At 36.6% G+C, this 19197-nt stretch overlaps 1 protein-coding gene across 1 annotated transcript in view; it reads right to left on the reverse strand.

Annotated features, from left to right (window-relative positions):
- Window positions 1-340: 340 nt before the first annotated feature.
- LOC134812098 (inner centromere protein A-like) overlaps window positions 341-19197 on the reverse strand; it is a 115488-nt gene continuing 96631 nt past the window's right edge. The window contains exons 2-13 of the mRNA XM_063819282.1: window positions 17250-17517; window positions 16880-17010; window positions 16255-16439; window positions 13808-13917; window positions 4619-4779; window positions 4161-4304; window positions 2550-2753; window positions 2191-2374; window positions 1769-1979; window positions 1603-1656; window positions 870-1445; window positions 341-715 (exon numbers count right to left, since the gene is read on the reverse strand). Coding sequence (XP_063675352.1) covers window positions 641-715; window positions 870-1445; window positions 1603-1656; window positions 1769-1979; window positions 2191-2374; window positions 2550-2753; window positions 4161-4304; window positions 4619-4779; window positions 13808-13917; window positions 16255-16439; window positions 16880-17010; window positions 17250-17476 — 2262 coding nt within the window. The 5' untranslated portion in view covers window positions 17477-17517 and the 3' untranslated portion in view covers window positions 341-640. The remainder of the gene's footprint in view (window positions 716-869; window positions 1446-1602; window positions 1657-1768; window positions 1980-2190; window positions 2375-2549; window positions 2754-4160; window positions 4305-4618; window positions 4780-13807; window positions 13918-16254; window positions 16440-16879; window positions 17011-17249; window positions 17518-19197) is intronic.

Consider the following 19197-nt stretch of genomic DNA (forward strand, 5'->3'; position numbering starts at 1 on the left):
ATTGGTCTAGAATTTGGCTCAACATCGAATAATAAGTCCTTGTTGTATCTAAAACAAATAAAGTTAATACAGCACAAAAGCGAAACACTGAATATATAGCTCTCCTCAAAACAAAGTAATCTAATTCACAAATTGCAAATCAAATTAAATGTTAACCACCACGCCTCTCAATGTACCAATCAAATCTGCCTAACAATCAATTCCTCAGATTATTCAAAAGTTTCCCTTTTTGGTTCAAGATCTACCCAATAGCCATTAAGATTTGAATAAAAATATACTGTTTGTTTAAAAAAGCTTTGTAAAAAAACATTTTAATTTTAGTTATAATCTTTAAATCAAATATTATAGCGTCTGAGTGTTAGTTGAACTGCTACAAAACTTAAAAACTGCACAATTTTGTCATGCTGTCCTATCTGTTTTTGTGAGTGCAACAAAATGGGTGATACTTAAAATTCAAACCGCAGTTAAGTCAACTATATTAATCAAGAAGAAATTGGCAACCATTATGAACAGCAAAAATCCTTTTTCCGCGTTCATTCAGCTCTACCTACTAGCAAGTTAAGCAATCGGCCGGATGCAGCGATAAATAAAACAAAACATAAATCTTTGTAAACAAATCTCGGTGGACGAAGCTCCTTCGCTACAACACATTTGACAGTTGCAACTCTTCTGGCGACGTTATCCCGATCGTGAATTCGTTCGCTTCTTTCGTACTCTGAAGAAAGAATTGTTAACTAACACATCTCGTTTGTGAAGGACGACGTTGACAAAAATTTAAACTTTTTAGCTAGACCGTAACCAGAACTAATTCTATCCTTAGCTATAAGGCAATTGCAATCAAATAACGTATCTTTAAAATCAATACGTACCGCGGAATCGGGATGATTTTCGATGTATTCGTTGTTGACAGGCTTTTCGTCCGATAACATTACTAACATGTCCTGGTCCTGAGTTAGCCGCGTGTCGCCGTTAAAATTATTCAGCTCTTCGAGGGTATTGTTATTATTAGTAGGACCCTCTGATACTGAATCGTCGAGATCATCCGAAAAATCGATTAATATATTGTCATTAACATTCTGATCGACGCCATTATCCGGTGAAGGAGTATTCTGTTCGCTTATTTCCTCCTCGCGAATTTCTTCCTCACGAATTACTTCCTCGGATGTTTCTTCCGCGAGAGTTTCTTCCTGAGGAATAACTTCTCGAGGAATTTCTCTCTCAAGATTTTCGTCTTGGGTAACTTGTTCCGGCTGAAATTCTTCCTTTTCTACGTCACAAGAGATCTGATCTACATTAGAGTTCATTTCTCCAGTATTATTGCCCTCGTTTGAAGCATCATCTGAGCTGTCCTGACTGTCCTGTTTCCCTTGTTTTGATGCGGATGGTATATTAAGCTTGATGTTGTGTTTGGCGAGAATAGCACTGGCATTAGCTGATATCTCGCGCTGAAATAAAAGTCATTAAAATTCTATATTTTATAATTTTACATTTCTATGATCTCGTTTATTTCCAGGTAACTCATCGACTTAAACACTCGTAAACGGGCAAATGACTTATTATTAAATCAAGTCTTTTCAGGTAATGTGAAATTAAAGTACAAACCGATGGAGCAGTTTCGAGTTTCACCGAAGATCTCTTCAAAATGGCGTCCAGTTTCTAAAAAATATATCGTGTTACCCTAAATTGGTAATGAAACTCTCTGAAAAATGTTTAGATCACAAAAAGGAAGCAAACAGCTAAGCGAGCCCTTAAATCAAACGAAGTTCACCTTCTGTCGTTCACGCCTCTCCTCTTCCTGGGCCGAGCGTTCCTCTTCTGCCTTGCGGCGTTGTAACTGCAGTGTCTCTTGCTCGTCCCGCTGCTGTGACTCCTGACGATCTTGCTCGGCACGAATCCGCTCCTCCTGCTCCTTTTGCTCTTGCTCTGCTTGCTCGAACTCTGCTATTCGGGCTCTTTCCGCATCTTCTTCCATTTGTTTCCTGTTTACAAGATAAGTCAGGCTGGGGATTTCAATTAGAAAATTCGCTAGATATGAGATTTGAATAAAGAATCAGCTATGACTAAATTTCTAGAAATGGAACTTTTTAGATGATAAAGGTACGAGTGTATGGCAACTTTTAATTTGGGGCGATCACAGGAAACGCTTATATTGTAGTAACGATATAAATCCACGATTCGCATTTGGCTTACTTTCTTAGTTCTTTCTCTTTCAACATTCGCAGCCTAGCTTCCTCAGCCTCAGCACGTTTCCTCTCTTCTTCAATCCTCTTCTCTTCTGCAATCCTTCTTTCTTCTTCCTCCTTTATGGCCCGTTCTTCGCGGGCTTTCTTCCTTGCCTCCTCAAGTCGTAATTTTGCTTCCTCTTGTTGGTTCACTGTTTAAAATAGACATTCATTAGTCAATTTATTGATAAAAATCAGTGATTTCAATTATCAGAATATCAATCCCTCATACTGCAGTTTACTCAAACTTGCAGCCATAGAATAATTGAATTATCTATCTTCTTAAGATTAAAGTTATCTTGTCTTCAAGTTAACTTATTGAATTACCTTTAGCCTGCATTGAAGTGTTCATAACAGATTTGGTTGGTGATTCAACAGGTGTATGTTGCCGTGGGTCAGCTTTGCCAACTGATGATCTCCGAGGTTTTGGAGCAGAGGTTTTGGAGGGTGCTGTTATTGGCTTTGACTGAGTGGCTGCTGATTTTCTGTTCATACTGGACGTTCTCGGCTTTGTGTTCGGTTTGGAGGAATCTGCAACGAATTATGTTTGGAGTATCATTGTTACAATTCATTGAGCCTACCCAAACTAGACTATTGAGATTGTTCCTTTCGATTCCTTAGTATACTAACTCATTCAAATTTCAATAATTGTAAAAGCCAGCATCAAATCGATCATGCGATGTGAAATATACTGAAGGTTCGAAATGAATCGAAAGCGCGCGCGCGATCGATAGAATTGAAATTTATATTTATTATATTTATTTAATTCTAAATCTGTTGGTGCGCATAAAAGCTATAAATGAAACCCATGCGCGCTCCAAACGCCTTCTAAAATGGACTCTTCGTGTCCCAAGATCCATGATTTACAGCCATTGCATGCTCGTCGGTCAGTGTTCATACTTCATTATTGTGTCGCGCAATGAATAACTTTGATAAACAATTACGAAAATAGATGAATTATAAGATACGAATGAGAATTCTTCTATTAACTTTATGACTGTATATTATCGTACTTGCATGTTGAATTTACGTCGAAAAACAGTTGCATATATTTGGACAAGCATCCGTCACTTCAACATACGACAGCGATTTTCAACCGGCCAAATAAATTTAGAATTGCTTGCATCAAGGTTAAGGTATGAGTTCAATATAAGAACCACCGGTTCTACTTATTGGTTGAAAAGGATCAAATGTACCATGATTTATCTTCTGTACTGCATTAGTACTACTATAGTGCTGTATTAGTAAACTGTGTACAAGTTGGTAATTACATTTAGTAACAAATGATCCCGGTTCCTAGCAACTAGCCCGTTGTCCACGAGATAGCCGTGCTTTTCTCATGCAATATCCCTAACTTGGGTTAACGTATATTTGTTACTAAGGTGACTGTTTATAAGAATGACCAGTACAGCGACATTTGTTGTGATGTTCCTTCTAGCAAGTTCTAAAGTTAAGGGAGCCGCGCTGGGAGGCTATACTTCTATAAACAATACCAAATATCAAATATGATTGCTTTAACATTACACTTATTCCTAAGAATAGGTGTAGTGTACAATGAACATTCAAGCTCCCTTAGTTTCATTAACATGCAAATTTACAGTGTGTAGCCTCTATATCCTCCGAGTAAAAGACAGCATTACATCACGCACTGGGCCTCAGGACATATGTTACCATGCATTATACAATATGGTGACCACCTGCATGCTACACTATAGTCGGGACAGTAAGTGGTTTATAGTTAACATGGAGTAGAACGCGTGTATTTGCCGGCTACCTCACTGTCTGTAATTTTCAGGCGTCACGGTGACCTACAGTCAGGTTTAGACTTCTTGGAGGTTATGGAATATTCGTTAATTAATGCACTGTTGAGGCTTCTTGAAAAATTCACCATCTAATTAAGGCACAGTTATAACAATACTCAATTAACACTTAATTTACCTTCAGGAGTTCTTCTACCAGAGGGAGTAAAGTTAGAAACTTTGGTAGGCTTCAGAAGATTCTTCATATCAACCTTCTTCTTCATCGTATTCTTCTTATCCTCATCCTTCTTAGTTTGTTTTATAACGGGCTGACTAACTGTACCTTTTAAAACAAAATGACGTTAACTCTAAATATACCGAGTGATAAGTAAAGAACGTTAAGTAAAACAGGGAGAGGGGTGTTGTACTGTTAATAGTGTGATGACATATTGCCTTGTTGCATACTGATTTAAATGCCACCTGCAACCGAGTGCGAATGAGCATACCTTCGAGTTTATACTCTGGCGCAACCAGTAAACTATTGCGAAACAGTCAACTTTAAGTGAGAGATAGTTTTAATTAATCGCCATGTTGTGATGTTGCAACATTCATACAGGGGGGACATAATATGATATGCTGTCTAAATATAAAACTAACCTTTTGTAGATCTCGGGGCCGGGGTAACAGATTTTCTCAGTGACACAGTGTGTACAGGCCCACTTGTTGGCAAGGCCCCCATTGAGACTGGGCGCTTTAAACGCGGTGTGGTACTGTGCGGGCGCAACTGCACTTTGGGACTGGACAAGTTCTGTACTGACCTGAAGTGATATCATGTTACGGGAGAATATTCGGGGTATTTTGTTTCGGATACTTTTCTAGTGTATGGTATGTTGGTGGTTAGTTGAAAGATAACGTGAGATGACCATACATTCTGATATAATCTTTTGAACCATTGGCCTACGTTGTTGATTAGCATGTGTTTGTGTGTCGTCAGTTTTGTGATTCGAGCTTCTGGGCTTGACCAATTTAATTCGTTCGCACATAATCATGATAATCAGTCATCAAGCAGTTGATATAGCTGTGAGCCCTAAATAACATGCTCAAAACATAATCACAGTACTCAAGTTGCTTAATTGTTGCACAACCTCTCACTGCTGATTATATTAAAGCAGTATTTGTTGCAACACATAGACCACTGATAATTTCTATACGTCTGTTGGAGGTTGGTGTACAATCTCAATACAATAAAGAATGTAAGAGGTCTTAAGTATGTGCTCATATAGAATTCTGCACTTTGAATACAGTAATGTACTGTAATGTACTGTACTGTATGGTGATATCTAAAGTTATTCTTCGATAAGTTTAAAATTCTCGTATATTTCGGACTCACAGATTATTGTACTCAGAAGTCTGCCGTCTAAAGTTTACTAGCTACTGTTTGCAATATCTATTTCCAGCTAGATGTTCTGTTAATTGTTTCAATAAAGAGAGATGTTTGCCATTTTAGGAAATGGAACAGACATAGTACAATAGAACTACCAAAACGCGTCAGTAATTCATTACAACAATACGTGATAAACAGCACGTTCTCAAATAAAGTCCTTCCTGTTGCTGACCTTCTTCTTCTTTTTTGGGAGTTATAACAAATGTTCTTCTCTAATTGACGATCTTATCTGTGAGAGTTACATTATACATAAGATTAATAAGCACAATTACATTGACATCGATGTTTTGAGCAAACATCTGCATTGCCCATCTCTAAATGTGTGCAAATACCATTCTGCTGTTCGAGAGTGACAAGGCTAAGACACTTTTAAAAATTTATGGAAAACTGATTTATGGAAAACTGACTGACTGATTTATGGAAAACTGATTTATGGAAAACTGATCTATGGAAAACTTTTTGTTCACGGACAAATTTTAAAATATAATGATTGAAACTATCTCAAAATTATCTTCTTTCGATACTCACTACAAGTTTGTCTGATTTTATAACGAGATATTTCAATCTAAAACTAAATCTAATTGACACGTCTTATATAATGGCGAATTTTGGTTCTGAATCGCTCATAAATTCTATACCACCAACCAAGGCTAAAACTTTTATTAGTAACGAATAAGTAACTTTTAGTAACGGGTTTGAATACTGTACGCTAACTCTAATTTTGATAATTGAGTATTGAAAATACTTTTACTTGAACACAATACACATTGTGTAAAACAATATAATATACGTTACATTGTATTGTATTTCGTGCTTATCATAACTTGTATGTGATTACTAGTTTAACAATAAGTTTACCGTTATACCGTTATTAGAAGATAATGTTACATCTATTTATACTTGTTTTGTTTTGTTTTGATTCTACATTTGTATGCTACATTCTCAATCTCGGTGCTCTGTGCTGTGCGTAGTGAAGTTTATACCAGTGTGGTGAAGTTTATACCATTGTATGTTAAGGGGGCACACCCTCACATCAGCTTGATACGTTAAGGATATAAATACTGTATTCCATTTCATATAACCATAATTACCACTACTCGGCCACGTAACACCTATAAAAGGTGATACAGATTACCCAGCCCCACGCCCATCACCTGGCCAGACAACGTCACCGCTACATTACAGTAACAAAGGCGAAATGACCAGCTATCATATGTTGGGATTACCATTTACCGCGGTCCCAACAACAACAGCACATTGAATCTATGTCACGGATCAAATAACGTACCTCAACCTGCCATTACATAGCGGGGAGGAGGAATACCAGTAATTTTATTATCCAGGTGGTATACGGTACATTTACAGGTGTCAGTGGTATTAATATGAAGAAGTGTGGCTGTCCCAATATCCAGGGTCCTGATTTGATGAATTGGTTATTGAACTGAGTCATGAGTGGGTGTGGGACTGTGGGACGGTTAACCTAATGCTGGGTGAGGAGGATTAATACTAGTAACCACCTAGTAACCACCTAGTTACTACCTAGTAACCACCTAGTAACCACCTAGTTACTACCTAGTAACCACATAATAACCACCTAGTAACCACCTAGTAACCACCTTGTAACCACCTAGTAACCACTTAGTAACCACCTAGTAACCACTTAGTAACCACCCAGTAACCACCTAGTAACCACTTAGTAACCACCTAATAACCACCTAGTAACCACCCAGTAACCACCTAGTAACCACCTAGTAACCACCTAGTAACCACTTAGTAACCACCCAGTAACCACCTAGTAACCACCTAGTTTAATACCTCCAGTTATTAGCCGCCAACTGTTCCGGCTACTTGTTCGCTGCTACCTCAAGTGTACCAGCTTATTCACAAGTCATCACTAATACTATCACTTCTTCAACATTCCTCCACTCTCCACTCTCAAGCTGTTTACAGTAGCAGCTGGTCAGTATACATTCCACCAGTCAGTATACATTCCTCCGCCGATGTTAATTTAGTGGGGAGTTCCCTCTCACTGTATTATACTGTATGTGACTAGAGATTATTTATTCTTGGAAACTTATTCTAGGAAATAGTTTTACTTTCACATAATACACATCATATTACATTCTATAATCTATCAGTTAATTGCAGTGCACCACCTCCCACCCTGAAGTATTAAATTTGATTGTTACTTGATGTCACCGAACAGTTAGCGTAACTTGTAATTTAATTTAGAAATTAAGTCATAGGTACGCGGTGGTAGGTGATGTTCACGGTGTTTTGCCCGTAAAATTATCTCTGTTTTAGGAAGTTGATTGAGCTACTTTAGTGTGTTGCAGTTTACATGTGTTTCATTTTGCCGTGAGTGATTGACTATCATCTTGCTGTACACGACTTTCGTTTTGAATTTATATTGGTTATATGTTTTCTTGTTATGGTTTCCTACAATAATCATCCAAATGATTAGCTGATTAGTTATCGAACTTTGATTGTCGGCCGATAAAATGCATACAATTTTAGCTTTAAATGTGGACAAAGCACGTACTTGTAACTCATTTAGGGATATAAGTATTGCTTATTCTGCTGTGACACTATAGATCCGATCATGAGATTTTTGCTAGTAAATTTGGATGTTCTGATCTAGATAAATCATGGTAATTGAACCATACCATGTATACATGATCACTGATACAACTGTTATTTTGGCTTGCCTCGAGTTTTAAATTTATAGATTGAAGAACTTTTTGATTCTGCAGATTTCTCCAGGCTAACTACCTTATGTTTAGATTCACGACGCTAATTAAACCTAAATAAATGACAGATCCTACTTATCATGTCAAACGTAGATTATACAGATAATTCTAGTCACAGACAATGTTAGAGCATGGCTTGCACTTTAATTAAAACAGAGCATTTACCAAGCGACGTGATTTGCAGCTTATTTGCCATGTCTGATGAACTATTTCTAATCTTCCCTAGATCCTACAGCTGCTTAAACTGCTAGGCCACCCAGTATAATCCATATCTGAGTAGGCTCAATTTCACCAATTTCAAGCTACGCGTCCCTAATTTTTGGGGTCAGCGGATCAAATTTATGGCTTGGTTGATGGCAAACTTTGCTTACCAGAGTTAATTCTTAAAAGAAATTTTGTAAACAGATCCATTCATGACTTTCCAGCAATATGTACATAACTATCGCCGAGAATAAGGTGCAAATAATGAATCAATTTTGTCGGTAATTGAATCCGACAGAAATGAATTGATAAAAGAGACATAATGATAATTTGTTGATGGAATACCTACAATTATATAGTTAATTAATTTAACTTTCACACAGTAAGAAGACGAACGAAGATGTCTCCAGATTTTGCCAACATCATAACATTCCGTCTGCTAAGCGACAGAGAACGATACACTTGGGCAGGATTTTTAATAATGGTGGTCTTAGTATCTTTGTTGGCAAACACGATCATTCTAGTGGGTTCCATAAAATACCGGGCTATCAAAGTACACAGAATGATCATCACCTATATTGAACAAATGGCGATCTGCCACTACATATTTACTGCTTGCATTATACTGCCCAGTTCAGTATGTGCGATTCAAGACAAATGGATCTTTGGGAGGTTGTACTGCGTCTTTTCAGTCTACATTTTGAACTATTTCTACTCAGTTAATATGCTCCTAATTTGTGGCATGGCCACTAATAGACTACTCATTCTCAAATACCCTCTGAAGGCCAGATCTTTTTCAAGAACGGAGGGACACATCAAGGTGATCGCATCTGTTTGGTTCTTGGCTATGCTCTACCTATTTTTGTTTCTTGCATCGGACAACGGTGACTTTTTCGTCAACTACAAAGGATATACTTGCGACTACGGTTTCTCGACCAACACTTGGATTTTGCTAGGCCGTCTTTTCATCAGTCAATGTGTTCCTTGGGTTATAGCGATAGCAGAAGGGATTTTGGTATACCAACTGTACGAATCAGTTAAGGCAGCAAAACGAACTCGAGCAAAGTTTCAGTGGCAGGGAATAGTAACCGTATTGCTCATAGCGGGTGTCTTCATTATATCAACTCTGCCTCAAACTATTTACATCCTGTCTTATTCTGTTTTTTCCTTAGGAGCAAACGACGACTTGACAGTTGGTCTATTATCAAGTCCAACATATTACAGGATATGCACAGCCGGCTACTATTTCAATGTCACGATAAACTTTTTGATTTACTTCGTTATGATTCCGAAATTTAGAAGCTTCCTTCGAGAGCGAATATGTCATCCGGTGATTACAATTTCATCATGTTTGTCATCCTATCTTCTTCTATTGAATGTGACACCAGCAGAAGAAAGGACTAACGAAAGAAGAAGGGTACGAGCAGATACAGCCGTGTGAAGTGTGAACTCAGTTTATAAACTTGTTATGTTTTTACGATTGTAAAATGTTTTTAACCAGTAATTTTTAAATAGTTTTTGAAATTATTATTTATACAGATAAGACTACACAGTTATTGTTAAAACTACAATTAAAATTCTTAAACGTTGTACAAATAAATCTCAAACTTGACCATAACCTGGAATCGGTATAAAAATATGAATGGTAATACATCTCCTTCATACTTTCATATACTGGAGTTGTCATCTCCTTCTCGAGACCCTCGAACCACACATAAATACATGTTTCACTGCTGGGAAGTGTACTAGGCCTATGATCCGAGCTGAATGCTTATCTTTAAATTTCCGAAGCTGTACCATTTTACAACACGAACGTTTTTGAGTTAGCTGCGTTTTGTAATGCATTGATTTACCAGTTCCTAGCTGGATGGAAAAGGGCGTCTCCTTAATTTCATTGAGGCGACAACCTTTGAACCTTTTCGCAGCATTAACAGTGCATTAAAAAGGACTATGGTTGAGGACAGACGTCATTGACTGCAACTTAAAGGTGCAAAATCGTTGTACATTAAATATTTATCAGTCATATTACGGATATAAATGCTCATGCTCATAATATAAGATAAGAAATAAAACCTTATAATTGGCCGGACTTGGTCTGCATAAAAATCTGCAGAACGATATAATTAGTGGGCTGTTTAAAGTGTGATCACGTGATGCTACTACTGGATACTACTACAAATCACGTGATACTACGTGTCAGAGTACAGACTGGATATTATTTATGTACTAGAGGAGTAGTCAGCAGAGGACTCTGTCATAACCTATACTTGTGATTAACCTGAAGTTGTTGTAAAGTGACCAGGTGGTATGATTACCACATGTGTTATCTTATCTCAGTTATTACGCTTGCACTCTGTGGTAATATAGCCTATATTATATATATATATATGAGTGAGTTAACCGTATTTTAAAACTTCCGATTAGTAGAGAACACTTTATTCGAGAACGAACTGAACCTAGATTAGAACTAACCTTCCGGGAAAGATATGTCCATTTTTGACAAAAGATAACCTGAGACGGCCGATTTCACGTGTATTTTTGATTTTATTTTTACGTGTAAGACCAGTACTAGACCAGCAATAGACCAGTACTAGACCAGTATTATACCAGTTTGGTCACTTTCAAGTCGTAAATTTTATAGTTGTTCAAAAATTAGGATAATTTAACAATGTCAAATTTCCTACCAAATATACACACTCATGGAGTTACGTACTATTTACTGTTATATAAGGTCACTAAGACTAGGTGATTTATTTATTCTATAATATTGTGTGTAAGAGCAGTCGTGTGATGAGTAGTAACCTATCGTGTAAAATATTGAATGTAAATTTTAATAAATATATTGTACATGGTTTGAGGGTGTTTTTAAGGATAAACATTACATAAGTCCTAAAAGCTTGAGAGTTGAGAATCAACGCCGCAAATCTTTTAGTCTTAGGATTGTTTTGAAAAATATAACGTTCGCGTTGCATACACAAATCATATTTAATGTTATTGTAAGCCATGAATTTTGCTTACATTAGCAAACTATCAGGAACTTTAATAAAAATTATTAAAAATGCCTTCGTGCAAATTTGAGTTCAGACTTCAGAGCTGAACTCAACAAATACACTTGACATTTTATGTATATTAACCATGTACCATTATACCAGTAGTAATTCTGTTCTGATCGACTAATACGGGAGTACTTACTAATATAGGAGCAGTATATGTACTACAAACTAGGCGTTCTTACATATTTGCATATTAAAATTGCCTCTTCAACATATAGGATGTTGCAATAATTACAGTTTAAGTCAGTGTACTGATATCTTCTGGTACAGTTTCCTGATAGACATTATAAGCTGAAAGAGATTGACTTATTGATACACAATTAGATATTTATGTACTTATGACTATACTATATGTATGTTTCCTTGTAGCAAATAACGGCAGCTGACTTTGTTAATAATATAGAAACTTCGAGAATAACGTATTGTATGGTGAAAGCAGAAAGGAGACATGTTATAGAAACTTCGAGAATAACTTGATGGTGAAAGCAGTGAACATAGACAGCAGGAAAATCATCACAAAGAAGTAAAAATAGACTCTAATATAATAATAACAATTGACGCTGTGAGTGTGAAAGAGTGCGATGATATTTATGAAGGAGCACATGTAAATAGGCATTTCCATTTGTAGATGATAACCAAATCTATACTTTTCACAGTACTGAATGAGTGTTAGAGTTTGTATCTTACAAACTCTTACACTCACTACCTTTACTGAGATCAAGAAAGCTCTCTACTTTAATGACATTGAGATCGTTTCACAGTAGAAGCAGACATTACATCACCTCAATCACGTGACAATGGTGATTTAATGTCCCATCCCTCCAACTTGTACTCCCTCCTTGATTGCTCGTCTAAGAGATTAAATAGTGTAGGGCTAGGTATGTATAAGACAAATGGTTACAATCGCCCAGATCTATAAAATAACGTACTGACTCAGATAGATGTAGCTGCAAAACGCACACTGCACAGATTAAACTTAAGCTATAAACTTGGGCGTGATTAAAAGATGACTCTTACTTGGCAGAATAAAATAGATTGAGCTATGAGTGTACTTCAACAATCAGAGAAGGCGCTTGAGTTATACGAGATCCATTTACAGCGATTCAAATTGCACTTAAAATTGCGAATTTTCCGGAAATATTTGTTTAAAGATTCATATTTAAAAGATTTTGTTAGAGTAATTATTATAATACGTTAACTGATAATTACTTTGTACACGTTGTCGCTTGTCGAGTCACGCTCCATTCGCATTAGTGTTTCTCATGTGATTAGTATAATAAAGTAGGATTAAAAAGAACATTCTGTCCTGTTTTTCTGAGCCAGTAATAATTTCTTAGATGATGACCCGTAAATATAATAAGATAATAACGACCCATGGCCATATTATCATGACTATAATTACTGTGGTGTATAATAACCAGCTTTAGGCATTACAATTCATGATCACGTGACTGTTTGCTAGAATTAGTTCCATCTCACACAGTTGTAAATAATTTGATATATTTTGAGAAAGAGCACAAAAGTGTTCAATGAACGGCGTATAATAATTGTAAACAGTTTCATGTGCATTTAAATGTAATAGTACGGCAATACGTAGAATGAACAACTTTAATGAGGCAAGGGCTCTTTGAACAATATGTTGGCGTCGTTTTAACATCATTAATTATGGGGAATTATGCGGCAGTGATATTTAAGTGGTTGAAGATAAAGGCTTACTACGATCTAAACTAGTCGCACATGATTATATCAAATTATAATTACATAATATTATATTACTATGTTATTATTGTGACGATGATTATTTTATTATCTTATTATGTTTTATGGTTATGAAATAAAATAATGTGCTTGAATGCCGCGCCGGCCATATGAATAGCAACTGACAAAAGTGCCAGGGAATAACCCCCCCCCCCCCCCCCGGAGTAACCATGTCAGAGAGCGGTTCTAAAAGTTGACGTGAAACATTCAGCAACAAACAACTATATCATCTCAAAAATCAAATCTATTCAGAAAAAAAAACCTTTTACTATATCATATACATGTAGTTATCGTAGGACATTTTATTGATACATAAAACACTAAGATTAGCAATAAGCCATCAAAAATCACTTTTCTTTTATTCACGTAATATAGAAATCACAAGAAAATTTATCGGTATGTTACACGGTCACTAAAAAAACAGATACACCACCAACAAGGTGCGATGCAGTGATCCATCGGTAACAGGAGAAATATACCTCCACATCCTTGACAAACGTAGATTAAAGTTAAGTTTAAGTTTGACTAAACAAAAACTTGAATACTTACATCACCATTCACCACAGAACCTTTAATTCTAGCGTAATGTGCTACATATTATGTATAAAAAGTTTTTAAAAAGAAGGAAAAGTTGACGAACCCAGTTTTCTGCTTTTCTGCGGTGATGTTGAGACTCATTGAAGATCTTGATCTGACGGTGGAACCGAAAGCACCTGATTTTACTGGGCTGGCTCGTGAACGTTGTTGTAACTGAAATGTTGGACATGATATATACAATCACAATATATTATAGTGATTAAGACACGAATGTCTCAGTTAAGGAAACCACAGTTGTATTTTTGTAGCTAGCTTCATTCGTGCAGTGTGAACACAATTTGTATGTGCATAATGTATGCTCATACAAAATATGTAAGATTGCGATTGAAGTTAAGCGGGTTGATGGTTGTAACTTGTAAAACATACAAGGAGGATGTTTTGACAGTTGTTTAACTACTATGATTTACACCGAGTACACTTGTTGAGTGTACTATAACATGATTATAATGTAAAACAACATGCTGAGCTTATGTCATGTTTCACCTTTGGAATTCGAGACGGCCTCTCAACGACAGGAGATAGGGATCCGATGTCAGCGGACATGGCGAGAAGAGGGGAACCAGACAACTTTAAATTCTAGTTACATTCTTAACTATGCGATAATAACTACAGAGAAGTAGATATATTAACGAATGTTCGGTTTTTGGAACAACCACGGAGAAATGATTCTCGAACTACTAATGAAGTGATTTTAGCCGTATAAGGTATTATAACGATTCAAAATTGAATGCTCCTTCATAAAACAATCACCGTGTTATGAATTTGACCATTGCAAATCCAGCATTTAATCTAGCAAGTAAAGTGATGAACCATGAAAACTGGCTATGACATGACGTTGAGTTTCGATATTGCAGCTAAAATTCGATGCTCCAAATTCTAATCCAGTAGAACTCTAAATTCTAATCCAGTAGAACTCCTTAAAAAATATCATCTTTAAGGCGAGAAACAAATCTTTAGTGCAGATACCTAACATAATATAAATGCTGTCAGAAACGGCATGATCAATGTCATCTCACAGCCATCACTAGTTTAAGGACAGGTGATAAATACCTCGGCCTGGCTTATTTAAACGTCAGCTCAGAATTAAGATTAAATCATCCCTAGATCGGAACTGTCGGTTAATAATAGGTTATTACCATCGCTATTTGCCTCTATGAGTATGCGGTTCGTATGTTGAACAGACCGTATATTTTGATCAGTGCTATATCTACGTTCAACGTTTTATGAAACCTATAAGTTTTACTCATATATATTATATATGTTGTTTTGACAAAGAAAGAGGTATTAGGTTTGACTCCCTTTGACTACATTGCCGATTGATATTTTTTGTTGTTGATATTCCCGATCGAAAATACTGAAGTACAATAATTGAAGGCTGATTGACAGACAGGTTTAACGTTGATATTTGAACAATCAAGCTGCAGGATCAATGAGTACATCGGAAATACGATGCTGTCCGGTTAACTTTTAACCCAGATTAGTGTTTTACAGTAAAAGCTGAAATACAAACTCTTGACTAAACAGAATACTTGCAGAAGTGTACCAGAACAGGAATGTCCACTATATCTATATATATATAATATATATATTAAACTCAATCTGCACTGCTCATTCAATTAGATATTCAATGAAAGATTGCACGAGATCCGGTCCGTTCAACTGAATTTTCTATTGCTAAGCTGGTCCCGGTTCGGTTGGAAATTATTTATCCAGTCTGCTCCTAATATTATGTAAGGTAAAGTAATACATGTATTTTCCAAATCATTTACAACAATAAACTTATTTACAAGTTGATGATTGGTATCGGTAGGAAATATTGATTACTAATTTATTTAACACATTTAGATTGGTTATTTGAGTCTGCAATTCGAGTTTAGATCTATTTTCAAGAATGACGATTGGGTATGTTGAAGTTTACTGTCCAACTAGACAACATATATCGGAAACTTTTGCCGCATCTCGCCGTAACCATCCTCGATGACTGATGTTCTACCCTAACCATGTCATATTATACCAAAAATGTAATCCTGACTCATGTGTAATTCCGCGTACACTAAATGTAAGCATACAATCTGAGTTGGCAGAACGACAAACCCAAACACAAGAACGAATACACGAATACAAGCGCAGCACAACGAAATGAGCTCTAAAATATGCAACAGTACACATTGCATTGACACTTGCCCTGCTGTGGATAGCACTATTTTCAGTAATCTGTTTCCTGTTGGAATGCAACGTTTGCAGGACCGGAGGCAAACAAGTGGGTAGAAGTGAGAGTGGCAATGTACTAGACAGCGACTTAGCAGTGCAGACAGCCAAAATGAAACAATCTGAATGAACCTCGAAATGAACGATCTGAGATTTGATCGGTGAGATAATAATCACCAGACGCCATGTGCTGACACCTGGTGGTCACAGCAGGGCAACCTGTCAACAACAATTCAAAGTATGTGTGATATGTTCCACACAGCGACCCTATTAGGTATTTACCCGGCGGTCTGCGGCTTCGTGTTTCTTCAGTATTGCCATTTTCTTCTTCTCCAATTCTTCTGCTTGTTTCTTCCTTCGCTCGTCCAATGCTCGTTTCTTTTCCATTTCGCGGAGTTTGAATTGTGATACTCGTTTCCTGTGATTCTCAGGGGAGAACACTCGCTTTGTTGTACTGGGGGATGCACCTGAGAAAATACAATTCATTATTCGTAGCATGCCTAATAGTAACGTTGACGTTTTGTAAAATTCTTATCAAGTAGTATGATAGACCATGGTTAAATACATTTCCATTAACTTATTACTTAGCCAATGAGTTATTAACTATTTATACCACGTCGTCTTGCCCCACGAACCCCTGTCTAGGATCTTGTGTTCAACCGAGAAATCAAACATGGTCCTTTACACAAAACCTAATCTTAACCCTGACCCAAACTATTTAACCTTAACACGACCTCAAGAAATTTACTACAATGTTGTTGGGCTGCTTGGGCAGGTGACGGGGCTGGTCACCAATAAGATGATAACATTTCAGAAGATTGATTAATTACAAACATCTTCGTTAAGAGCCATCATCTGATGAGCTTGACTCATTTATCAGCCAAAAAAGGAGTAGAAATAAACTAACTTTTAACTTTACGAGGACTGGTAGGTGACTTGGAGAGAGCTTTAGTCGGTGTCCTAGACGGTGACAAACTCTTCTTACTCTCCGGAGAGCTCCCTGATTCCATCTTGTGAACTTCAGTGCTGGGCAATGGCCTGAACAACAAAAAATTATTTATTCTTATTTCAATTTCAATTGAAATGCTAAGCATGTCAAGATTAATGGAAAGTTAAAAGTTTTACTGCATGCCAATACGATGTATAGCATAAAACAGGCATCGTATGCAATCTCTGTTTATGTACAGTAATATAAAAAACTTATTTTCTAAAATGTGATTCAATACAGTGAAAATGATTCTTGTTCGAGGGACATATTGGTAATTATTCAAACTTACGTCAGAGAAATTATAGGTTCTGCTGAATAAGTAACTTCAGATTCAGACTCATTGAGTTCACCATTATTTTCACTACAAATTTTTTTAATCTCTTCATTCTCATTATCTTCAAACTCCGGGGGCACAACAGGCGAAGTTGCCGAAGGTGATACTGCTGCTGCTCCGTTGCCTGCAGACGCCTCACCAAGTAAGTCCTCTTGAGGAACGAAGCTATCCATCATTGACATGATGTTGGTAAATTGGGGAGGGAATTCACATCTACATTCACCTAAGGTTACATGATTGTGATTATCATAACGAGGACCATCTTGTAATATAATTCATTAAGACATGCTTTTAAAACACAGTAAAATAAGTTACAACATGCAGAACTTACTTTCACTGTTGTCAAAGTAACCCAGCTTATAATTATATTTACTGCCACTGTGTTAGAGCAGAGTCAGTCTATATTCTACAGTGTGCATGTGAATTGTGCTGGCTGTGATCCACGATGCAAACATAATTACAAACATAGTGCCAGCTTTTACTCTTTAACATTATAAGATATCCTAAAACAGAATATTATCAAAATTGCTGAAAAGCAAATTAATTGTAACTAAATGAACCATCAGCCCAATCGGCTGAAACCATTTCAGACAATCAAATTCAAGATATTGTATAAATAACTTGTATTCTGAGTTCCAGCTGCAGTCTGCACTGGAGGGTCGGAGATGGCTCTTTAGAAGAAATCGATATAGAATTTACCATAATCAAATACACAAAATTACCATAATTAATTCAACTAAATACAACCTTGGATTTATAGAAAGCACTATTAATTAATACCCACACTTATTAGTTCTACTCCATTTTATACAATCACAATACTGTCTTACCCCTAGACCATATTTCAAAACTTTTACCGGGTTGCTATTTTAAAGTGCATTGTAACCCTTAATTGTGCCATCAAGTGCCCCAAGTTATAGGAAAATGATTTTGTGTCATCCTGAGTGACCTTGCTAGATGGTCATTCAAGAAGCTTCTCTTCAAAACATGTTCCAAAATCTCTTCTTCTATTCTGTTGATTTTCCGTTAATTAAAGGCTTCTTTGGAAATAGAAAGCTCAATCGTGTCTTGTGTTATCCTCAGTGACCTTGCTAGATGATCATTTAAGAAAAATTCAGTCAAAACAGTGAAATTTGGGTCGCAGAGGGGTCATTCACATATTACATAATCAATATTTTATCAATTTTTACCCCCTCCATAATCAACCATAATGAAGACCCAACCCCCCCCCCTCCCCTCCTGACAGCAATATTATGTAATCATGGCCTGACCCCCCCCCCCCCCCCCCCTGGACTTTTTTCCCTAAAAAACACTTTTCTCTATGTTTCATGCTACCCTGATCATGCTATCATGATGAGCCGAAATCATTGTTATGATATCCGGCCACGCACCTTCTAAACTACTTACTATTATAACCGGATATTCGATAAATTTCTAAATTTTATCACTTTCAGAGTGAAATTGAGTGGAATTTGAATTAAAATATTGTCAAATTGTTAATATTCTAGACGGTAAAAAGAAAATTTGTAATACGTAATCACTCTCACCGACCTCACTGATTGGTCACAGGTCAAAAATTGAGTGAAAACCGCGAAATGTCGGTCAACAAGACGACAGATAAGGTTCCTTCAAAAATCTTCCAAAATCTCTTCTTATAATATGAAGATTTTCCGTTTAAATCAAAGCTATCTTTGGGAATCGAACTTTCAGCACCTTAATCGTGTCTTGTGCCGTCCTCAGTAAACTTGCTAGATGGTCATTCAAGAAAAATTCAGTCAAAAAAGTGAAATTTGGGTTGCGGAAAGCTAAAATCAGCCTCACTATTACAACCATCCTGTGACTACAGGAAACTTTGCTGAACTATTACGTGACAATTGCGAACATTGTCCGACTATCACGACTA

This window comes from Bolinopsis microptera, chromosome 3 (genome assembly GCF_026151205.1).
Source record: "Bolinopsis microptera isolate Bmic1 chromosome 3, MBARI_Bmic_1.0, whole genome shotgun sequence".
Lineage (NCBI taxonomy): Eukaryota > Metazoa > Ctenophora > Tentaculata > Lobata > Bolinopsidae > Bolinopsis > Bolinopsis microptera.